Source organism: Manis javanica, chromosome 3 (genome assembly GCF_040802235.1).
Source record: "Manis javanica isolate MJ-LG chromosome 3, MJ_LKY, whole genome shotgun sequence".
Taxonomy (NCBI): domain Eukaryota; kingdom Metazoa; phylum Chordata; class Mammalia; order Pholidota; family Manidae; genus Manis; species Manis javanica.
The window spans coordinates 192,964,759-192,984,217 of NC_133158.1; the positions used below are offsets into that span (position 1 = coordinate 192,964,759).

A 19,459-nucleotide genomic window follows, 5' to 3' on the forward strand; every position below is an offset into this window, starting at 1 on the left:
ATGTCCTTTAAGTTGCATCTCCTCAGCTAATCCATTCTCTGCCTTGTGGCAGAACAAGCTCTCTAAGGTGGTGATGAGATATTACCCTCTCATTTAGGCTAACATTGATAGACATCTTCGGAGGAAAATCACTTACACCGAGCTCATTTGGCATAGATCACCATGCCTTGGAGCATGTGTTGTGCAACTTGGCAACAACGGATTGGCCCAAGAATGTGACCTGATCTGGCCTAAAAGGCTATGAGAGGGACCAATGGCCCATAGGTAGCCTGGCTAGAAAACTTTGTTCACCAGCACCACCAATATCGCACGATGACTGGTCAGCCTCATAGACCCCTTGGTGATTTTATGTGAGATACAGAGTCCCAATAGGGTTAAGCAGAAGTAAAAGAAGCACAAAGTGAGGGTATAAAGAAGCCAGGAGGCAGCAGAAGCCATGATGCTCAGAGGGTTCGGAGCAGTAGGCGGGCAGCCAGAGAAATAGCAGGTAGAATATCAGTGGCAGGAAATACCTGGGACAGCCCCTAGAGTCAGGACGAGGAGAGCACTGGCGCTGCTGGGACAGGGGGGCGGTTGGGAGCTGAGTGAGAAGTGACCACCCACTCACTGAGGTGACTCCCAGACTCCTCGCTTCTCATTTCCTTAAATAAACCTTCATCCATAAAACTCATGGTCCTTTTCCTCACAACCGAATTCTACCCTATCCATCATGTGTTTCACAAAATTACACACTCATAAGTCTCCCCCAAGGCACTTGGAAAGTGGAAGAAAAGCTTCCTTCCCACTTCAGACATTTATAGTGGTCCTCCTCCTTGATCTTGTCTCCAGCATCACCTGAGTCAGAGCTCTTCTTACTCAAAGGAAAGGTGAGTTCTTTCAAACAGTACTGAGCACCTTCCTCACAGAGCAACAAATTAAAACACAGTTGATTGTTCATAATGACTAGCAGTAATCCAGCTGTGATGGAGGTCTCGTGACTCTGTGCCTTTGTATTTACTGCTCCAGGTGCCTGCTCTGGCCTGGACAAGGGAGGCCTCGTTTGCTTTAAATATTTGCATTCTTTATAACTCAATTAGGATAGCAATGGAAATTTCTTTGGCATCCCTCCCCTTTACTGGACCCCAGCAGACAGGTATGGCTCTTGTCCCTCTGCTTGTTTGATACCTATCAAGCTCATCATTTTTTGAAATCTATTTACTTTCTTCTTAGACTGAGGAACTACAGGACTAAGATACTAACTAGTTCATTCTGGTGTGGCACTGGTTGGAGTACACAGATCTGCAGGAAATTAACACAGCCACTAGAGGAAGGCTTGTCCAATTCAGGGAGCCAATGTGGTATAGTGGAAAGAAAGCTGAACCCGAGTTCTGGATCTGGCTCTGATTATTTGTGTAATCACAAAGTATTTCAACTTCTGTACCTGATTTTCCGCATCTGAAACATGGTTACATAGATGCATAAGGGTTCAGCCCAGAAACCTCTGTGGTTCTCTGCAACGCTGTAAATGCATTTCAAGACTGGCCCTAGAACTTGCTCCTTCTCACACTTCCTTGCCACCCCACCCACTGCCAGGGTGTAGCAGCTGGCTGCCCTGGCAGCATTATGCAACTGGTTATACAGTTCATGCCATGGCTCTAATTATTTGGTGTTGAATGATTTTGTGGAATTGAGAAGGTTTTTGTTATTTACTTACACAATCAAGGTAAGCTTCAAGATGTAGATAACAGATCTTATGAGTCTGAAGGCAGATCAACATAAAGTTTTAATTTCAAATATATAAAACTATGTTCAGTAAAGAAGGCTATGAGGAGCAAAATTCTTTGGGCCTCTATGCTCAAAGAAATGTGATTTACTTTTACATATTTTAAATTCAAAGACAGGAGAGGACAGTATGTAAGATTGATTTTATTTAATATGCATATATAACAAATATAAAATTAGTTGATCCAACAGATACAGGTTAGGTGAAACTCTCTAAATAGATCACATAAAACAGAAGATCAACAACCATCATGTTTTATATGCTTATCATCATGTATTACAAGACTTTCACCATTGGCATAACTTTGACATTGCTGGAAAACATTTTTGATATTTGACAGTAACAGTATGAATAGAAAATGTAAAAATAAGAAATTTATATTCTGAAAAAAATAACTTTTTAAAGCAATACATATTTGCTTGTCCTCAGAAAGAAACATATCTAGCAAAACAAAAATCTGGAGTATCCAAAATACACACATGGTTACCATATTGTTTTTCAGAAACCAACTTTCTAGCAGGAAAGAAGGATGCCTGACTGCCCTCTGACACCCCACCAAGAGTTACTCTTAAGTCAAATGTAAGGATTGGCTAAATGATGTTGACAATTCCTTGACATGTCTGCTAATAGAGTCCTTTGTCCTATCTTGTCCCATGCTCCCATCCTTCCTCCCTACTTTGGGAGTTACCTTTCTGAACCTCAAATCTCCATTGTTCATAAAGTCCAGACTTCTTGGTCTACACAAGACTTCACTACATGATCATCATTCACTTTTCCAACATCTCTCATCGCACTTGCTCTGAGCCACTTGCTTTTGCCTGAACGTTCCATGTGGTTTCATACTTTCAGTCAACGAATAATAGGGTACCGCATGCCTCTGTGCCAGGCATGATGTGGGCAGTCCTCGTGCATTTCCTCAGCCTGTTCCCAGTGTGCAGAACATCCTGCCCAAATTTGTCTCCTTGGAAAGCACCCCATTTTTCCAAGTCTCAGTACACCATCCTCGTAATGTTGTTGTCCTTACCAGTTAAAACCAACCACATCTTTTTCTGTGCCTTTAGTAAGCTCTACTGCATAGAATCTTCATGCTTCTATGTTTATGAGGCCATAAACTTTGAGGAAAAGACCCATGTTTCATTTATCTTTTCATCCCTATCACCTGCATAGTACCTGACACTTGCTTTATTTCATCTTAGTCCTGGCTAGTTCTGTTTGGCCTTCATCTAGGTATGGCAAAGAATAAAATAAGCAAGAAGAAACTGCACCAGACACTACTTATTTCACAAGTTAGAGGAGAAATGTAGAAATATAAGGGACTGGCAAGATCATATGGGTGGATCTTAACTAATGAAGCCTAGAAAACTTGGTTAAAGATACCAGAATGGCTCAGGGTTTCTTTCACAATCACAATCAGCAATATATGCTTCTTTTCCACCATGTTAAGCAATTCATCAAGCTGAGCACAGCAGAACAAAAACTCTCCTTTTGTCCTAAGTTCAACAAATTCTAGTCTTGTAGAACATTTAGTACATAAACCCTTACTTCCAGTTCCTCTGCCCGTAAGTGGTGGACCACATCAGTGTGATCACTGCACACTATTTCTCATCGTAATGCTAGCACTGCCTCTTTCAGGACTTGTCTCTGACCCTTCAGGAAGATTTCATTTCTCCCTCGCCTGCATTCCCATAGAACTGTATACACACCAATATAAAGAATACTACTAACTCTAGACCATGAAATTGCGAAAGGTCAGTACCTGGCATATAATAAGCACTCTAAAGAATAAGGAATTGAATCTTGCTTTAAGGATATGAAGTGAGTCAAGACTAATTATGTTAATTCCAACCTTAAGTACTTGCCTTGTCATTTAATGAAGGATCATTATCTTTGAACACAGATTTAATATCAGACAGTAGTTTCTGCTACCTGCAATACTAAAGTCTGCAAAAAGAAAAGGTGTTAATCATGAAGACACCATATTTTTTTAATGAGTTTATTTAAACAATTACTATAAAGGTGGTATATACAGTTAAGTGAAAAAACCACTAATACAATGGGGTTCTCCTAGTGGTTGCTTCTATGTATATATACCTAAAACAATTTTAGGTGGTTGAAACAGGCCCCTAGAACACCTTTATTCCAATGTTTCCATTTCATGTTTTAATTGTTTGAAACATTTAAATGATTAAGCACAAAGTTTAATTATTAAGCATGAAGTTTAATGATTATTAAAAAAGAAGAACAGTATATTCTTTTAAGTATATAAACTATGAAATGGAGAAAACTGACTAGAATAATCATTTAATGATTATTAAACTCCAACTGATTTTATTGTAAATTAACTGGCTCTAAAACATCAGTTACACTAAAATCTGCTCTTAAATTTGTTCTGATTGGATCACTGCATGACTGACCCCAACCTCCCCATACCACTCATTATGTGACTCATTATTTTGTGACTTGTGATAGTTTATAAAGCAACTTTAATACTTGAAATACAAGTCTAGCTTATGGCTTAGATTGTAGAATTTGGTAATTTTGTAAAAGTACTTGAATGCTTCCTGTAAATGGCTACATCTCAACTCTGATATCAAAGCAGCCTCAGTGTAATCAATTTATATGCCTGGTGGTGCTAAGACACTTAAGAATTACTTCTAACAGTTATTTTCTTTGGTCCTACTTGTTTGGGTTGTATATAATGCTATGGTATTCTTCTTTTAAGTATGTAAACTATGAAATGGAGAAAACTGACTAGAAAAAAAATCTGAAGGTTTTTAAAAATTATATAGTACATTAATAAGTGCTTTAAAAGGTAAACCATCCAGTGACATACATGCAAATAAAACCACAGATGAAAGAGCATAAGAAAATGGATTGAACTTGCTTTTACATTCAGCTTTACAAATGCTCTATAATAACTACAATGGTATGATAATAAAACAATGAAGAACAAATTCAATTTCATCTCTCATCGGTTTGTGTTGCATATTTAATTGACACATACACACTCCAAGGACCCAAATTACTTTAATCCTACATCCTTTCCCTCTGAGAGCAGTTTAAATAACCACAGTGACATATAAAAGAGAAAAAATAATGTATGCCAGGCTCATAGTAAGAAACTAAATAAAACTGTTTGATGCTATAGTAGCAATTTCTGCACAGATTTCTATAGTTCTGCTTAGTTACTTGAACATTAAACCTTAAATTTGTCAATGTGGTTTCAAGTAATGGAAATAGTCTTTACTTATTAGAAATTATATATAATATATGAAAAAAAAATACATTGTGGATTTTTGTAGCCAATCATCAAACATGTTTTCATCTGAAGAGGGAAGTTCTTCCATTTTAGCATGAATTTTCCAAAGAAACAAAGTTATATTCTCATTCCATAAGTCTTTATATAATATATGAAAAAAATACATTGTGGATTTTTGTAACCAATCATCAAACATGTTTTCATCTGAAGAGGGAAGTTCTTTCACTTAAACATAAATTTTTCAAAGAAACAGGATAAAATTACAATAAAGTTAGTGTTCTCATTCAATAAATCTTCCAATCTTCAAGTTCAGGCCTAACAGAGAAGAGAATTGATTACAGTATAAAAAACACAAATAGTCTCCTATGGCCATCATCTTAGGGGCTGGTTTTCTTATAATGAAGAATTCTATCACAAGTTGTTTCCGAGATTTGCAATGTTTCACAATGGAACTGCCTGAGAAGATTCAGAAGGCCTTTTTCTTGGGCTTACACAGTAAGCACTTGGCATGATTCTTAATCACATTTTAATACAGAATACAGTGTTACAACTCACATTTTTCTCAATGATGCCTAAACTGATTTGTGCCCTATATATGTGAACATATTTACACACAGAATACATACACTGACTCAGGGGTCTGAAGCTAGCCAGCCATCCAGAGGAAGAATGGAATAAAAATTGCAGGAAGAGTAGTATATGATGCCAAGCCCAGATATACTATAGATGCCAATCCCAAGACTGCTGAAGCAAGGACACTTCTCTCATCACGAATAATTATCTTCACTATTTCACAAAACTGCAAAATAAATTAAAGAATATTAGAAAAGGTGGCTAAAACTAAGAATCATGTATACAAAATAGCAAAGCACAATTTTCCCAGCTATTTTCTGCCAGGACTATTTTTCTTAAGACTCATGAAAGAATTTAAAATGTTGATAGTTCGATTTCTTGATTTCACATCCCACAGTAGCGAAACAATACTTCAGGCAACTCGATTACCCAATAATGGCACTGCCTTTGTAAACAGAGACCATTTATAGAAAACTGTGGAGAATGTAACCACATAAAAGTTATTAGGGATTAAAGTTTAAAAAAAAACGTTTGAATGCCTATCAGTAACTATATTATCAATATAGTGTTTATGAAACCTGAATCAATATAGTTGAATATACTGTGAATAGCATATTCTAAAATTAAATGAGCAAAGGGATCTTTAATTTTGAATTAAAAAAATTTAGCCCATTATTATTGCTCCTCATCTGCAACTTCAAGCTCTTCACATCGGGCTCAGAAAGTGCCCCTACAGGCTTCTTAACACCCTCTAGAAATGCAGGACATTCCTACTGTTGAGCACCACCAGACATGCCTTCTAGGCTGATGGCCAAGTGAACAAGAAAAGGACGCTAGAAACGTCCTTAGAAAAATTTTCTCCTTGAGAAAATCTGCGTTTGAGGGAAGAGTCCACAATGATTCTCTCTTGCCTTAATTAAAAATCATTGGGGAAAAGCTAACAGAAACATAACTGATCAAGACAACTTACTCTTCTACCTAAATGTATAGCTTCCCATTATTAGCCAAGCAGCTTTTCTCATTGTCCTGTAAACTTCATCCATTTTGATCCTCGCCACTTTAAGATTGTGTATTTGTTACTCAATGTCTTCTGAGCACTGAATTCCCAGAGACTAAAAGGTGTATTTGCATTCATTTTTGACAATGAAAAGCAATACAAATAAAGTTAAAAAAAATAAGAAGCATAAGGAATAGTAATAGCTACTAAAATAAAAGGGCTTTAGAGTTTATGAAACCTGAAATTGTTAACAGTAATACAAAAATCCCTAATTTTATGATTTCTAAATTTGTAAAAAAGAGTATCACTACAAAAAAGTAAAATAATCTTTTCCAGTTCATTTCCAAATTAGTTGTGGTATTTTCCATGAGGCAAAGTGCTCTTGAGAGTTTTTGTAAACTCTATGTAAGAGGCAACTTTGTAACACTCTTGTGTTTAGCTGGTAGTAGTTGAATAGATGGAGAATTCAACAATCAGACCCAGAATCAAGTAATTTCTTACAGTTCTGAAAAGTAGAAGTCAGTCCTCCTTCAGTATTAATGGCTTATTTCTTTCAGGGCATGTTCAGAAACAGTTCTTAGAATTAGAAAATTAGCGATGGGGATTTTTTTCCCCGGGGAAATCTACTCTGTGTCCAAACTGTCTGTTAGACCATTCAAAGTGAAGACAAAAACTCAGTTTCACAAGTGCTACGCAGCAATAGCAATTAAAGCAGTTTTTACTTCTGTAAAACCTTACAAAGTTTCCAAAGATGAAGAACTACTATAACTAGTTATTTATGCAGATTAAGTATATTACTGCCTTAAAAAAAGCACTTGAACTGTTTTTCTGAAGAAATATATAATACAGTGCTACATGTGTTCCATGAAAGGGCAACTCTTAATTATCCGGATATAGATACCGTTTTTCCTTGGAGAAATGATTTGCTTGGTTCCTAAGTAAATCTGACGTGTTTCCTTTTGTACACTTTTGGAGCCAGTGTTTGTAAATGTGGCGAAGGTCATTTCTAAACAGGCCTGTAGCTGTGATTCTTAAATCCTTGCACAGTGCTCTAACTGTACTTTTATTTTACTGAGAAAAAAATTCCTGGATGGAGGCTGTTGTGGCTCTATAAATAATCTACAAGGAGTTTCTTATATTGATGTATAAAAACAACGCTTTCTGCTCTGCCACAGAAGAGAGTAAGATTTTTCTCACATGGGTAAAAATATTAATCAAGATGCGGAGCAATAAAAAATTGGTTACATGATCTCAGATTCTTTTGGTCCAAGTCATATCTAAGCCTGAGAAGTAAAACTGAAGCTCATTATGTGATTATTACCCAGGTTTCCACTGTGAAGAGTAAATATTAACAACTCTTTAACAGCTACAGTGAAGGCTGAGAAAGCTTCCAATTACAAATAAAGTTGCGTTGCAGACTTAAAATGTTAGCTGTCTTTAAAAGTTAAGACGTTTCAAAAGGAAATAAAATTCATTTTTTTCCCTTTGCATTTGTGGCCGATTTAATCATTTAAAATTATAATACTGTTGTTTTTTTTTAACTACCCATAAAAATTACCTTCCAACATTGAATGAAAAACCAACTGTTTTGATTTCTGCGGAACAAGAAACATCTAACCCGCCTTTGAGGCACATGGGTAAACGATGCTTAACAATGAAGAGGTCTAAACGGGAATTAGAGCCAACACATAATTCAGAATACCAAGGAAAAGACTTCTTTGAAGCACAAAATCAGGAATAAGGGACCTACCAGGGAGGTCTTCTTCCTGGGAATTTTGATAGTTTATATTAAGCAAAGGGAATTCACTCTCTGTAGTTTACACAGAGGAGAAACGTGCATGCTTCCTCATTTTAAAGGCACATTTTGTATGTAGTGTTGCGGATTAAATTTAAGCGCTGGACATCTTCCTTCCAATCGAAATTCTTGGAGAAATTCGCAACCACGCGGTGACAGATATTCTTGTGGACATCCACCCCCAGTCACCTGCCCTTTGTCACTTCAACCCTGCAAAGCACTCTCCGACTTCGGAAGAACGGCATCTCGCAGGAATCGCCGGCAGAGATTCTGCACTGCCGCTCTCCCACCGCGCATCTCGAGATAACCTCACAGGCCACATCCCCATTTACTTACTTGGCCTCCCTTAGTAACACCAGTGCGTTCCTTAATCTAGAACTCAATCTCTCACCCAGAGAAAGCTAAGGGAGGGGAGGAGGCGTCCCCACCGAGCCCCCGGGAGAGTCACACGTCGTACCTTGTCGGCCTGGGGGCTGATTGGGGTGCCGAATCTACAGTAGGTTACGAAGTGCTCGCAGTTGTTCCACAGCAGACTGTAGGACGTCATGCCCAGCAGCTTCTCCGCCCTGCGCGCCACCTCTTCGTTGAGCAGCGCCTTCTTGTTGAGGGCCTCATCGAGGTGATTGACCAGGACGGTGGCTCCGTAGGCGAAGTCCTCCACCGTGTCCACGCGGATGCTGGCCACCCTGCCAATGACGCCCAGGACGAGACGCTTGTTGGAGACCACCTTCTGCGTGAGCCCCTTGTCGTCGGTGAGGACCAACAGGATGTCGGGCATGAGGTGGGCGACACAGTTGTCGCCCAGGTAGATGCCATAGTGGGTCAGGTGGGTCCGGGGCACCTCCAGCACGTCGCCGCGTTGGAAAGAGCTGATCTCGTAGGAACTGTTTATCGTTTTGTTTGCGCCTGGAGCGCCCGAACTGAAGAGCCTTAAGTTGCAGATGAGGAGCAGCTTCTCCAACAGTAGGGACATCGCCTCCAGCATTGGGTTCTTCATCCTGCTGGGAAAAGGGAATCTTGATGGGACCGCCACCGCAGCCGCTCCTGCACGGGCCGAGCCGAGCCGGGCCAGGCAAGGTGAGCTCGCCGGCCAAGGGACGCTGCGCGGCCGCTCACCTGCAGGACAGTGGCCCGGGGCCGCGGGCAACGGCGGCTGCCGCGGAGGAAGGGTAAAACGAAAGGATTAGAAGCCCGGAGATTGGCTTGGCCGCACCGCACTGGGGACTGAGGAGGACTAGGAATTGGCCGCGCCTGACGGCCCCGGCAGCTGGACGGGCCTGAGAGCAGCAGGCAAAGCCGCCCACCTCGCGACTGAGCGGGGACGAAGGGCCGCGCGCGGTACTCCGGAGTGTAACCTTCGCGGAGGCCTTTTTATCGCGGTCGAGGGGCGGGGCCGAATGCCGTCACAGACCCAGCGGGTGCACTGATTGGGCGCCGGCGGCGGGCGCCGCTTGCCGCGGGGCGCGGAACGCTGCTGGCTTTTTGGAAGGGGCTGTCTGCGTTCCCGCTGCGGGGTTCTGCACAGCAGTTCCTTCCAGAGGCCGCCACCCTCTCACGCTCGCAACCTACGCGCTTTTGGTCTTTAAGCGGGCGTTTGCGGGGAGTAGTGGTCGAGATGTGGCCGCACGAAAGTTGCTGCACCTGTCTGTACTGGGGCGCATTCTGGCACTTCGGAAACATTTTCGGTGGAAAGTGCTCTCGAATGAGATTTTTGAGCAACCACCGTCCACAGCGTTGGATATCCGGTGACCTCGGTTTACTAAAGTGTTAGCATTTATTCTGTGGAGCTTGCGCGCCTCCAAAGCCTACGGATTACTTCCTAAACTTTGTAGGCCGTAGTCGCTCACGCTCGGCTCATCCCTTTAAATCCCCCTAATCCTCGGTGCTTTGAGCTGGTGCGGGGCTTGGGTGGCGACTCGCACGTCCAGGACCTGCGCGCCAGCGGTCAAACCCGAGGCTCCTCCGCGCTCCAAGGCACCAGTGACCGTGGAGCCCGTGGCTCCCAACGGTCAGAGTGAAAGCTCGAGGAACACCTGACGTCCGCCTGGAAAGCCAACTTAATGTCAAGTTTATTTCTCCGGCTTCAGGGTCACATGCACCCAGGTTCTGTTCACCCACTAAAACTTGGCCGCTTTCTTTTCTCAGAGCCGGGAGCGTGACCCAGGTGCACTGGCGTGGGTGGTTCTGGCGAGCAGCCGGGTGAGGCAGCCAGGCTCGGCACTCGGGGTCTGGACCCGGAGCAGAGTTGCGTTCTAATACATTATGTAAATGCTTAAATTCCTCAGACGAGGCCACAATGGAGAGCCTCCGTTGGCTCCACAAAGCTGCCAGTTCGGAGCTAATAGGTTTCATCAACGAGCAGATTCTCCTCTCGCTTGGGGGTGGGGGCTCGTTGCAGATGATGAATGGAGGGCCATTCATCTTACCTGGAAGATGAAGGAGTCCATGGAGACTGAGTGGGAAGGAGGCCGGCTCCCCATTATCCTCAAAACCCGGCCTTTGCTCCCACCCCGGGCGTCCCGCTTGCCGGTGACTTTGTTCGTTTCACAAACTATCCCTGATCACATTCTAGTCCCTCAAAGAGAAGAAAATTCCATTGCACACAAAGGAAAGAAGGTGGAGAAGGGGAGAGAGGCAGTGGAAGTGGACATTTAAAGTCATTTATTTCCCCAGTCTCCCTCCAAAACTTGAAAAAAAACCCACTGCGCTAGTGAGTTGCTGACACTAATCAAACACGTCCGCCCGTAGGTGTTGGTTAGCTTCTAGCGGCACACCAAGTGTAACGGCTGGATTTTAAATCTGGGGAGTCTGGAAATGTCTGAGTCTGATCCAGACCTCGGAGTACAAGTTAACTGCAGAGCCGCCGCCGGACGCAGGCTTTGGACGCGCTAGTCTGGTGCGGCTCTGGGAAAAACCACCGATACCGGAGCCTCGCCGGTCCTGGGAAGATCTAAGGGGACGCCGTAATTAGCTATTTCCGTCTCCAGTGGTCCCTAATGCGGCTTATAACGCCTACGACCATCTCCGCCCGGTGAATTTGCAAGAGACAAAAGCGCGGAAACTGCTTCACACTTCCACAAGGAACTGTTTGGGAGCAAAAACTGGGGAATCATACAGATCCTCAATAGCCGCATTCCTACGACGTTTTGAGAGAGACAGGCAGTGCCAAACTGATTTGCGTTTGATTTTTCTTTCTGGCTGGGGTTAATTTTTTACTGCCGCCTCTGGAAAGGAAGTGAAAAGAGGTCAATATGAGTGAGCTAGGAATCGGTGTAGATTGTTCAAGATGTAGGCATTCTGCTGTCTTTGGGAATGAATGAGGGTGGGGAAGTGTCTATATAATTTCCTGAAGGTTATTATTTTTGCCTCTGATAACTCCCGATTTTTAAGCCAGAATGTTATGCCATTAAATTAATTTTTCTCAAATTGTCCTAACGCAGCCGTCTCTTCCTGTCCCAGCTGCCGGGAATTAGGCTCTGGGTAACCGAAGGAGGCCGTGGAACGTTTTCATTTGTCCTGTATCTGAAATCTACTCAGACCTCTTAAGCAGGGAGGAGGTAAGAAAGATGAAACAGCTTTTCAACTCAGAAAATGTCGTCAAAGAGCTCTCGCTGACTGAACTGGTTGCCCTCCCCTACTCTGTGACAATCACTGTAACCACACCTTGCAAAAGGCAACTTCGCAACCTTCTCTGAGTTACATACGTTTCTGAGGCTGAGCAGTTTTTGAATGGTCCCTAGAGGCACACTTAATAGAATTACTTTTTTATGCAAATAAGCTCACACACCCATTAATATCAGTTTTAGCTAAACCATGGGAAGACAATTGCTGTTAGAAGGAAAGGCCCAAATGAAATCTAACATTAGGAAGTTCTTTCTAAACCCGAAACCTGTTATTCAGAGAGAGAATCCCCCCCGGGTTGCCAGAACAACTGTTTCCCCAGCCCTGTGAAAGGCAGCTACAATAAACTAGTTTCGATATGCAAAACGCCTTAAATGAACCGAGTGGGTCGCCGGGTCTGGCTGGGCAATTCTGAAGGAGCCTAGGCTTTCCTGGTCATCACAGACAACAGTGAACGGTGAACTCTCATGTAGGCCACCGCTTCCCTATCCTCCCTCAGAAAGACAAAGGACAGCGACAGTATCCCCACCTGCGGGTCAGGTCCCTGGGCTCTGCCCGCTTCTTGCTACGGTTATCAGACCCGAGGCCATTCCGCCCAACAGCGCCGGCCCAGACTCCGCCGGGTCTGTGCACAAAGCGGACTGAAACGGGGCTTGCAGAGCCCCCCTGACCTGGGCTTCACTTTCAGGCCCGCAACTTCATCGAGGTCCCAGGAGAAACAGGTTCGGCATTCAGAGACAAAGAGCAGAGGCCAGCAGAAGCCTGGACGGCTAACGATTTCCTACTGCAGACTTCTTACCTCAGGAGCCTCCCTGGTCCTCAGAGCAGTTTTTGGAGTGAAGCATGTGATCACAGTTGTGTGCACCTCCATGTGCTGGCACTGAACTAAGCATTTTCTCATTCAAACCCCACAACTCTGTGAAGTATTGTCTCCATTTTACACAGGAAGAAATTGAAGCATATTATTTTGTTTCTGTCACTGTGCTAATGTTGATCAGGACTCAACCTCAGGTTTCTCTGCCCCCAGGTCCTCCTTCCATCACTTCCTCCACTTGTCATCCATGCATTTATAGCCAGCACCCACTAAAATGCCAGGTGCTGTGCTCAGCTCTGGAAATTCAACAACATACCTAACCCTAAACTTAGGTCCCATGCCTTTTTCATTTGGACCTGATTTCCGTGCTTCTGTATTGTCACAGGGTCCAATTTTTAACAGGAATTATTTTACTGCAATAGTGAGAAAAATCTGGTTAAGATTCTGGTATTCCCTTGCCAAGAAGGCCAGAGAACTTGAATGGCCACTTGTACCTACAACCTCTTTAGACATGTGTGTACAGTGTCCTGCCCAAGGTCACAGAGTGAGAAGCAGAATCTAGGACATGTTCTAGCATTTTTACCTCTTAGACCATCTTTTCCCTGGGACCTAAGCCTGATAAATTAGATTTTCCTAAACTTCATGTTTTTAAATTATTGTTCTCCTTTAGGATTATTTTGTTGTTTTTCTCAGATTTTTTTTAGATTATTAAATTATTGAGTGCCAAAATAATGATTTGTTTTTCTTCTGAGCTACCCATCACCTTCAGTTCATTTACATGTGCTCCTGTCTAGCTCCTTGGATGTAAACAAAGGCCTTTAAGTAGCCAGCTCTAAGCGGGTGGGAGAATAAAGGCTTTTGGGAACTTCTCTTTGGAAGCAGAGGAAGAAAAGAGTGTGGGGACTCCTGAGGTGGTGCGCTGCCTGGAGTGTTAGGCTAATAGGAATCAGTTGCCTCCTGGGAGGAGACTTCCTCAGCTTCCTTTCTGGTTGGTTAGAGTCTTATTATAGGATATCGATCCTGCCTATTGACTTTAGAATGATTAAAGGCTGCAGCTCCAAGCAGATATGATTTACTTGGATTTTTTTCCCAACTGTAAGATAAGAACATGGGGCAAAACAAAGAATTTACACTTGATATTATGAAGAATCATGACCAAAATTAACACAGCTTAATATCAATAACCGGCTGAGACAACTGTGATGTAGAGGAAGGGTGAAGAAATCCTGAGTTCAAGGCCTTATGGTGCCATGTACAGCTAAATGAACTCAAGCAATCATTTACCACCTCTGAGCTTCAGTTTCATCTTCCTAAAATGGGAATGGTATTTCAAAGGGCTGTATAGAGGATTAAACACAAATATGCTATCAGTGTACCAATATATGAAGATTCACATGTGATGAATCATCTCTAATTTCATTTGTATTATTCTTCCAAGAAACAAGGTAAGGTAAGGTGCTTTTCCCTTTCTGCTTCCATGGCACAGTCACCCAGGAATGCAGTGTAGACAAAGGACATGATTTTACAGAGCCCTTCTGTAGAGTGAGCGGAATGTAGGCCCCTACGTGTTTGGCGCTGAGTGCACGGACAGAGTGGCAGGCAGTAGGCAGCCAGCACAGGAAGAAGCACACTTGGGAGATGTGTAGGTGCCCACAGAGCTCTGCTCCTCCAGGCACTCACTGCCAGTGAAGTCATTTACAATTCATAAAAACAAAGGTAAGAACTGGTCTGTTGTTTGCTTGAGAATGCCTCTTGTGAGATACAAAACACTCCAAATGTCCACTTTAGAAATGATAAAACATCACACCAAGGAATGACTAAAACTTCCAAGATACCCAACACATATAAAACACATTTCACTTCAAAATACAAATAATAAATGGCAAGTCATGTTACTTCTTAGTAATTTGGAGCAGATATAGCAATGACCTTATAAATTCAACTGTTTCCTTTTGATTTTAATATCATTATGAGGCAATAGTAAATATGCATATTGGGTGACCCAGGTTTATTCACAAAAACAAATGTGATAAGAGCCTTTGGTTTAATATTCAAAAGACAATTACACCACCACTGTACTCATATAGGGAATGTACAGAGCAATCAGGTATTGCTGTCCTCCAAATAGGACAGCATTGGCAATTACCAGTAATGCTAAGTACCGGGAACAGTGATAATGCCATGTTATTATATTTCAAAATTCCTTCCTAAATGCATAGACAGCCTAAGGATATAATGACAGATAAGCGAATACAGAACTTAACATCAAGCTTAACTTTGGATACTATTATCTGATGGTGTGTGAGATCACTGAGACTAGGGAGGCCTAGCAGATCTCATTTCTAAAGTATCCGGAGATGGATTAGAATGAGATGCTCTCTAAACCCCTCCAAACTGAATGGTCCATGGACCTATGAAAACAAATTACTCAGGCCCTTCAGAGAGGCTTAACCATTATTCTTGGTGAGTCTTCACAAGGAATAATTACCAGAAAAAGAAGATAAATCACTGTCCAGTCTTTAGAAAAATCTAAATACGATTCACAATAACTGCTTTAAAAAATGCAATGCCTCATTGAATTAAAAAAAGAAAAGTAAAAGAAATCACTCATACTCAGTGAAGCAGTAATATGTAAAGAAGGAGAGAGGAGACTGGGAGTTTGGCAGCAGTTGGTGCTGGAAATCAATGGCTCTTTTCAAAACATACTCAATCGTACAGAAATCTTAAATGATATAAACATACTTTCATCAATATTTTGTAGCAATATAATTGATATGTTTTCTGAAAAGAATAACATATCATATCTCAAGTTAATTTGAAGGAAATTAAGTGTTCATTCTGGTATCTTGTAATTACATTTACTCTCATCCCAGCCCTTGCTAAAACAAAATTCAGTGTAGTTCCGTTAAAGCTTGATTCATACCTGAACAACTCAAGAAACTATAAAAAACGGAAATTTGATTTCAAATTGTCTCAGACTTCTTAACTGGGAGAACTCTAAGGGACAGCTCTTTCCTTCAGAACCAGGCTACCTGTGATCTTCTCTGTAGGCACAAAATTTAGTGAATTAAGTTGACTCATTTTTATCCTGGTTGTCCTCTACAACGACTTGCCTTTAAGTCAGATTACATAAAATTAAATTCATTTTATTTATACCCAAACTTCACATGCAGGAATGTGAGTGGAACTGAAAATGGATCACACCTAGGGAAAATAAATTCAATAACTTTCTTTAAAGATGAATTAAATATCTTTGAAATTATTTTTATCCACATTGGAGTTTAAATCAGAAATTACTGTAATTTTAATGTTCAATTAGTTTAACTTCCAAAAACAATAAACCAGGATATTTGCCCTTTGGTCACAATTACTTCATGTTCTAACACTTACATATATATATGATGCCTTCTCTTTTCCCACCTGTCATTCTTTTTTTCTTATTCTAGGGGATGGAGGGTGTAGAAGGAAGGTTTCTGATATTTTCCAGTGGTATACTCTCAGGGCACATTTCCCACGGGCTCTAACTTTGGGGGCCAGATAATGTCCAGGAAAATCAGTCCTACATGCATTTGGAACCTTAGAGCACAGGCCTATGGTCAGCATGACAGTGGCCTGCAGGGTCTTAGAGGACGTGACCTATCCACAGGGACTTGCCTCCCACAGAAAAGTAGCCAAACCAATCATGCTGTGAACTTCAGATTACCAGACCAGAGTTAGCAGCCCCTACCAACAGAGAAGTTACTGGAGGGAGACTCTAGTGCCAGGCCCAAAATTTTAGCTAGACTTAGACATTTTCAACATCATTATTTCCTACATTCAGTCCCATATCACTAGGAATACTGTCACAACCTACTTTGTGATCCTAAGCAAATTGGCTAAACACTTTATGTCCTTATCCACTCATCTACAGAAGGGTGATTATCTTGCCAATGGGTTTCAGCCCTGGGCAAGTTTACTATGGATTCAATGTGACCAAAGAAAAATGACAGTAGAACATTCTTGGGGTAAAAGGGTTATACCCAACTTTATTTCCACAGTGGCAGGTCAATCACTAAAATCCCATCCACTCAGAGTGAGTCTGCATGCAACAAGCCGGTCTCTGCCTCTGAGCCTCTCTGCCCGCACAGCTGTCCTCTGGGCCTCTGTTCTCGGCTCTGCCACCACTCCAGCCTCTGCTCTACTCTCCTGCAGCCATGCCACCATGTCTCCCAGAGCACTGGGCACAGCTCTTTATATAGAGTCAATAGCAACGTATTGACCACATGTGTGTAGTGAGCTAGTCAACCACGGCCAGGTGAGAATCCTGGCCACAGGAATCTTCATTTTATCCACAGTGGTAGTATCTCTTACCTTTCCTGCTGATGACTCTCATCTCTTCCCCTCCTCAACTTTCTGAGGTTCAACATAATGTAGCTATAGACAGTCATCTAGTACGTTTCACTGCCAAGTCAAATATAAGATGACAAAAAACCTAAAGTGTCTGTTTCTTTATGTCTCCTTTTACATTTGTTTTTATTTTGTTGAAAGGGACCAGCTTTTTCTGTATTGTAATCCCCCTTTACTGCAGTTTCCCTTTCTGCCCTTTCAGTTACTTGCTGTCAACCAGGGTCTGGAAGCAGCTGATTCTCCTTCTGACCTACAGTCAGAAGTTAAGTAGTAACCTAACGCTCCATCACAGTGCTCATGTCATTCACCTCACTTCATCTCATCACGTAAGCATTTTATCATCCCAAGAAGCATCACAAGAAGGTCAAGTACAGTACGAGGTATTTTGAGAGAAAGAGACATTAATATAAATTTTATCACACCATTGTTATAACTGTTCCATTTATTATTATTGTTAATTTCCTGAGGTGTCTAATTTATAAAGTAGACTTTGTCATAGTTATGTATGTACAGGGAAAAACATAGTATATATAAGATTCAGTGCTGTTCATGGTTTCAGGAATCCACTGAGGGCCCTGGAACGTATCCTTTGAGGATAAAGGGGGACTCCTGTATGTCTTTTATGGCTGCACCATTTGGTTTTCAAATAATAATTTCTGTTTTTGTCTTTCAAAAAAATGAAATGAGGCTTAGTTTATATATATTTTTTGGTATCATTAATCTACAATTACATGAGGAGCATTATGTTTACTAGGCTCCCCCCTTCACCAAGTCCACACACACACACCCCATTAGTCACTGTCCATCAGCATAGTAAGATGCTGTAAAATCACTACTTGTCTTCTCTGTGTTGCACAGCCCTCCCCGCGCACCCCCCCACATTATACATGCTAATCTTAAGGCCCCCTTTCTTCTCCCCTGCCCCTTCTCCCTCCCTTCCCACCCAGTCCCTTTCCCTTTGGTAACTGTTAGTCCATTCATGGGTTCTGTGATTCTGCTGCTGTTTTGTTCCTTCAGTTTTTCCTTTGTTCTTATATTCCACATATGAGTGAAATCATTTGGTACTTGTCTTTCTCCACCTGGCTTATTTCACTGAGCATAATACCCTCTAGCTCCATCCATGTTGTTGCAAATGGTAGGATTTGTTTTCTTCTTATGGCTGAATAATATTCAGCCAAAGGTATATATGTACCACATCTTCTTTATCCATTCATCTACTGATGGACACTTGGGTTGCTTCCATTTCTTGGCTATTGTAAATAGTGCTGCAATAAACATAGGGGTGCATCTGTCTTTTTCAAACTGGAGTGCTGCATTCTTAGGGTAAATTCCTAGAAGTGGAATTCCTGAGTCAAATGGTAAGTCTATTTTGAGCATTTTGAGGAACCTCCATACTGCTTTCTACAATGGTTGAACTACTTTACATTCCCACCAGCAGTGTAGGAGGGTTCCCCTTTCTCCACAACCTCGCCAACATTTGTTGTTGCTTGTCTTTTGGATGGTGGTGATCCTTACTGCTGAGAGGTGATATCTCATTGTGGTTTTAATTTGCATTTCTCTGATGACTAGCAATGTGGAGCATCTTTTCATGTGTCTGTTGGCCATCTGAATTTCTTCTTTGGAGAACTGTCTGTTCAGCTGATCTGCCCATTTTTTAAATGGATTTTTCACTTTTTGTTTGTTCAGGTGCATGAGCTCTTTATATATTTTGGCTTAGTTATAATTTAACCAAGCATTTTGTTTTATAAATGGGAAGAAATGGTACAAATCCTGAAGATTTTTCTCTACTTACTTAATCCTCCAATGTAGAATATCGAGCAGAGGTTTGTTCTTTTTTTCAGAATACCAAATTTAGGAAGAATAAATAAGTAAAGAAAGAGTAACTATTGATATTGGAAAAAAATATTTTTATTGCCAAGAAGCTATTTTAATACTGTGTTTGACCTAAAATGTGACTTTTTAAAACTCATTTTTAGCAATATTATTAGCAATGCATCATTTTTGGTTAAAAAAATTATAAGTATTCTGAATTCATAGTGGGCATTCAATAAAACTCATACTTACAATTTCATCTAACAGTTATATTTACAATTTTAATTATGCCACACTTACTTGGATTAGTTAGGAATCTTAAATCTATTTGCTACTATTTCAAAATTATTTCTATGTTTAAGATTGTGTTACCTTGGATAAAAAGTCATCTTTCTGATTGGCCATGAAAGTCCCTTAAACTCTGAAATTCCATACTTCTC

At 41.4% G+C, this 19,459-nt stretch overlaps 1 protein-coding gene across 3 annotated transcripts; it reads right to left on the reverse strand.

The window, feature by feature from the left end:
• Positions 1 to 1,899: 1,899 nt before the first annotated feature.
• On the reverse strand, positions 1,900 to 9,736 carry LRAT (lecithin retinol acyltransferase). 3 transcript variants are annotated; one of them, XM_017679152.3, is made up of 3 exons: positions 9,503 to 9,736; positions 8,844 to 9,384; positions 1,900 to 5,820 (listed from the first exon to the last, which is right to left on the reverse strand). In XM_017679152.3, exons 2-3 carry the CDS (start codon positions 9,381 to 9,383, stop codon positions 5,668 to 5,670), a joined length of 693 nt encoding a protein of 230 aa, XP_017534641.1. In that variant the 5' UTR covers position 9,384; positions 9,503 to 9,736; the 3' UTR covers positions 1,900 to 5,667. The 3 variants fall into 3 exon arrangements, with proteins under 3 accessions (XP_017534641.1, XP_017534640.1, XP_073088657.1); XM_017679151.3 differs by having other exon boundaries at positions 8,844 to 9,387; XM_073232556.1 differs by having other exon boundaries at positions 1,900 to 3,703; positions 5,648 to 5,820; positions 8,844 to 9,736.
• Between the last annotated feature and the right edge of the window lie 9,723 nt (positions 9,737 to 19,459).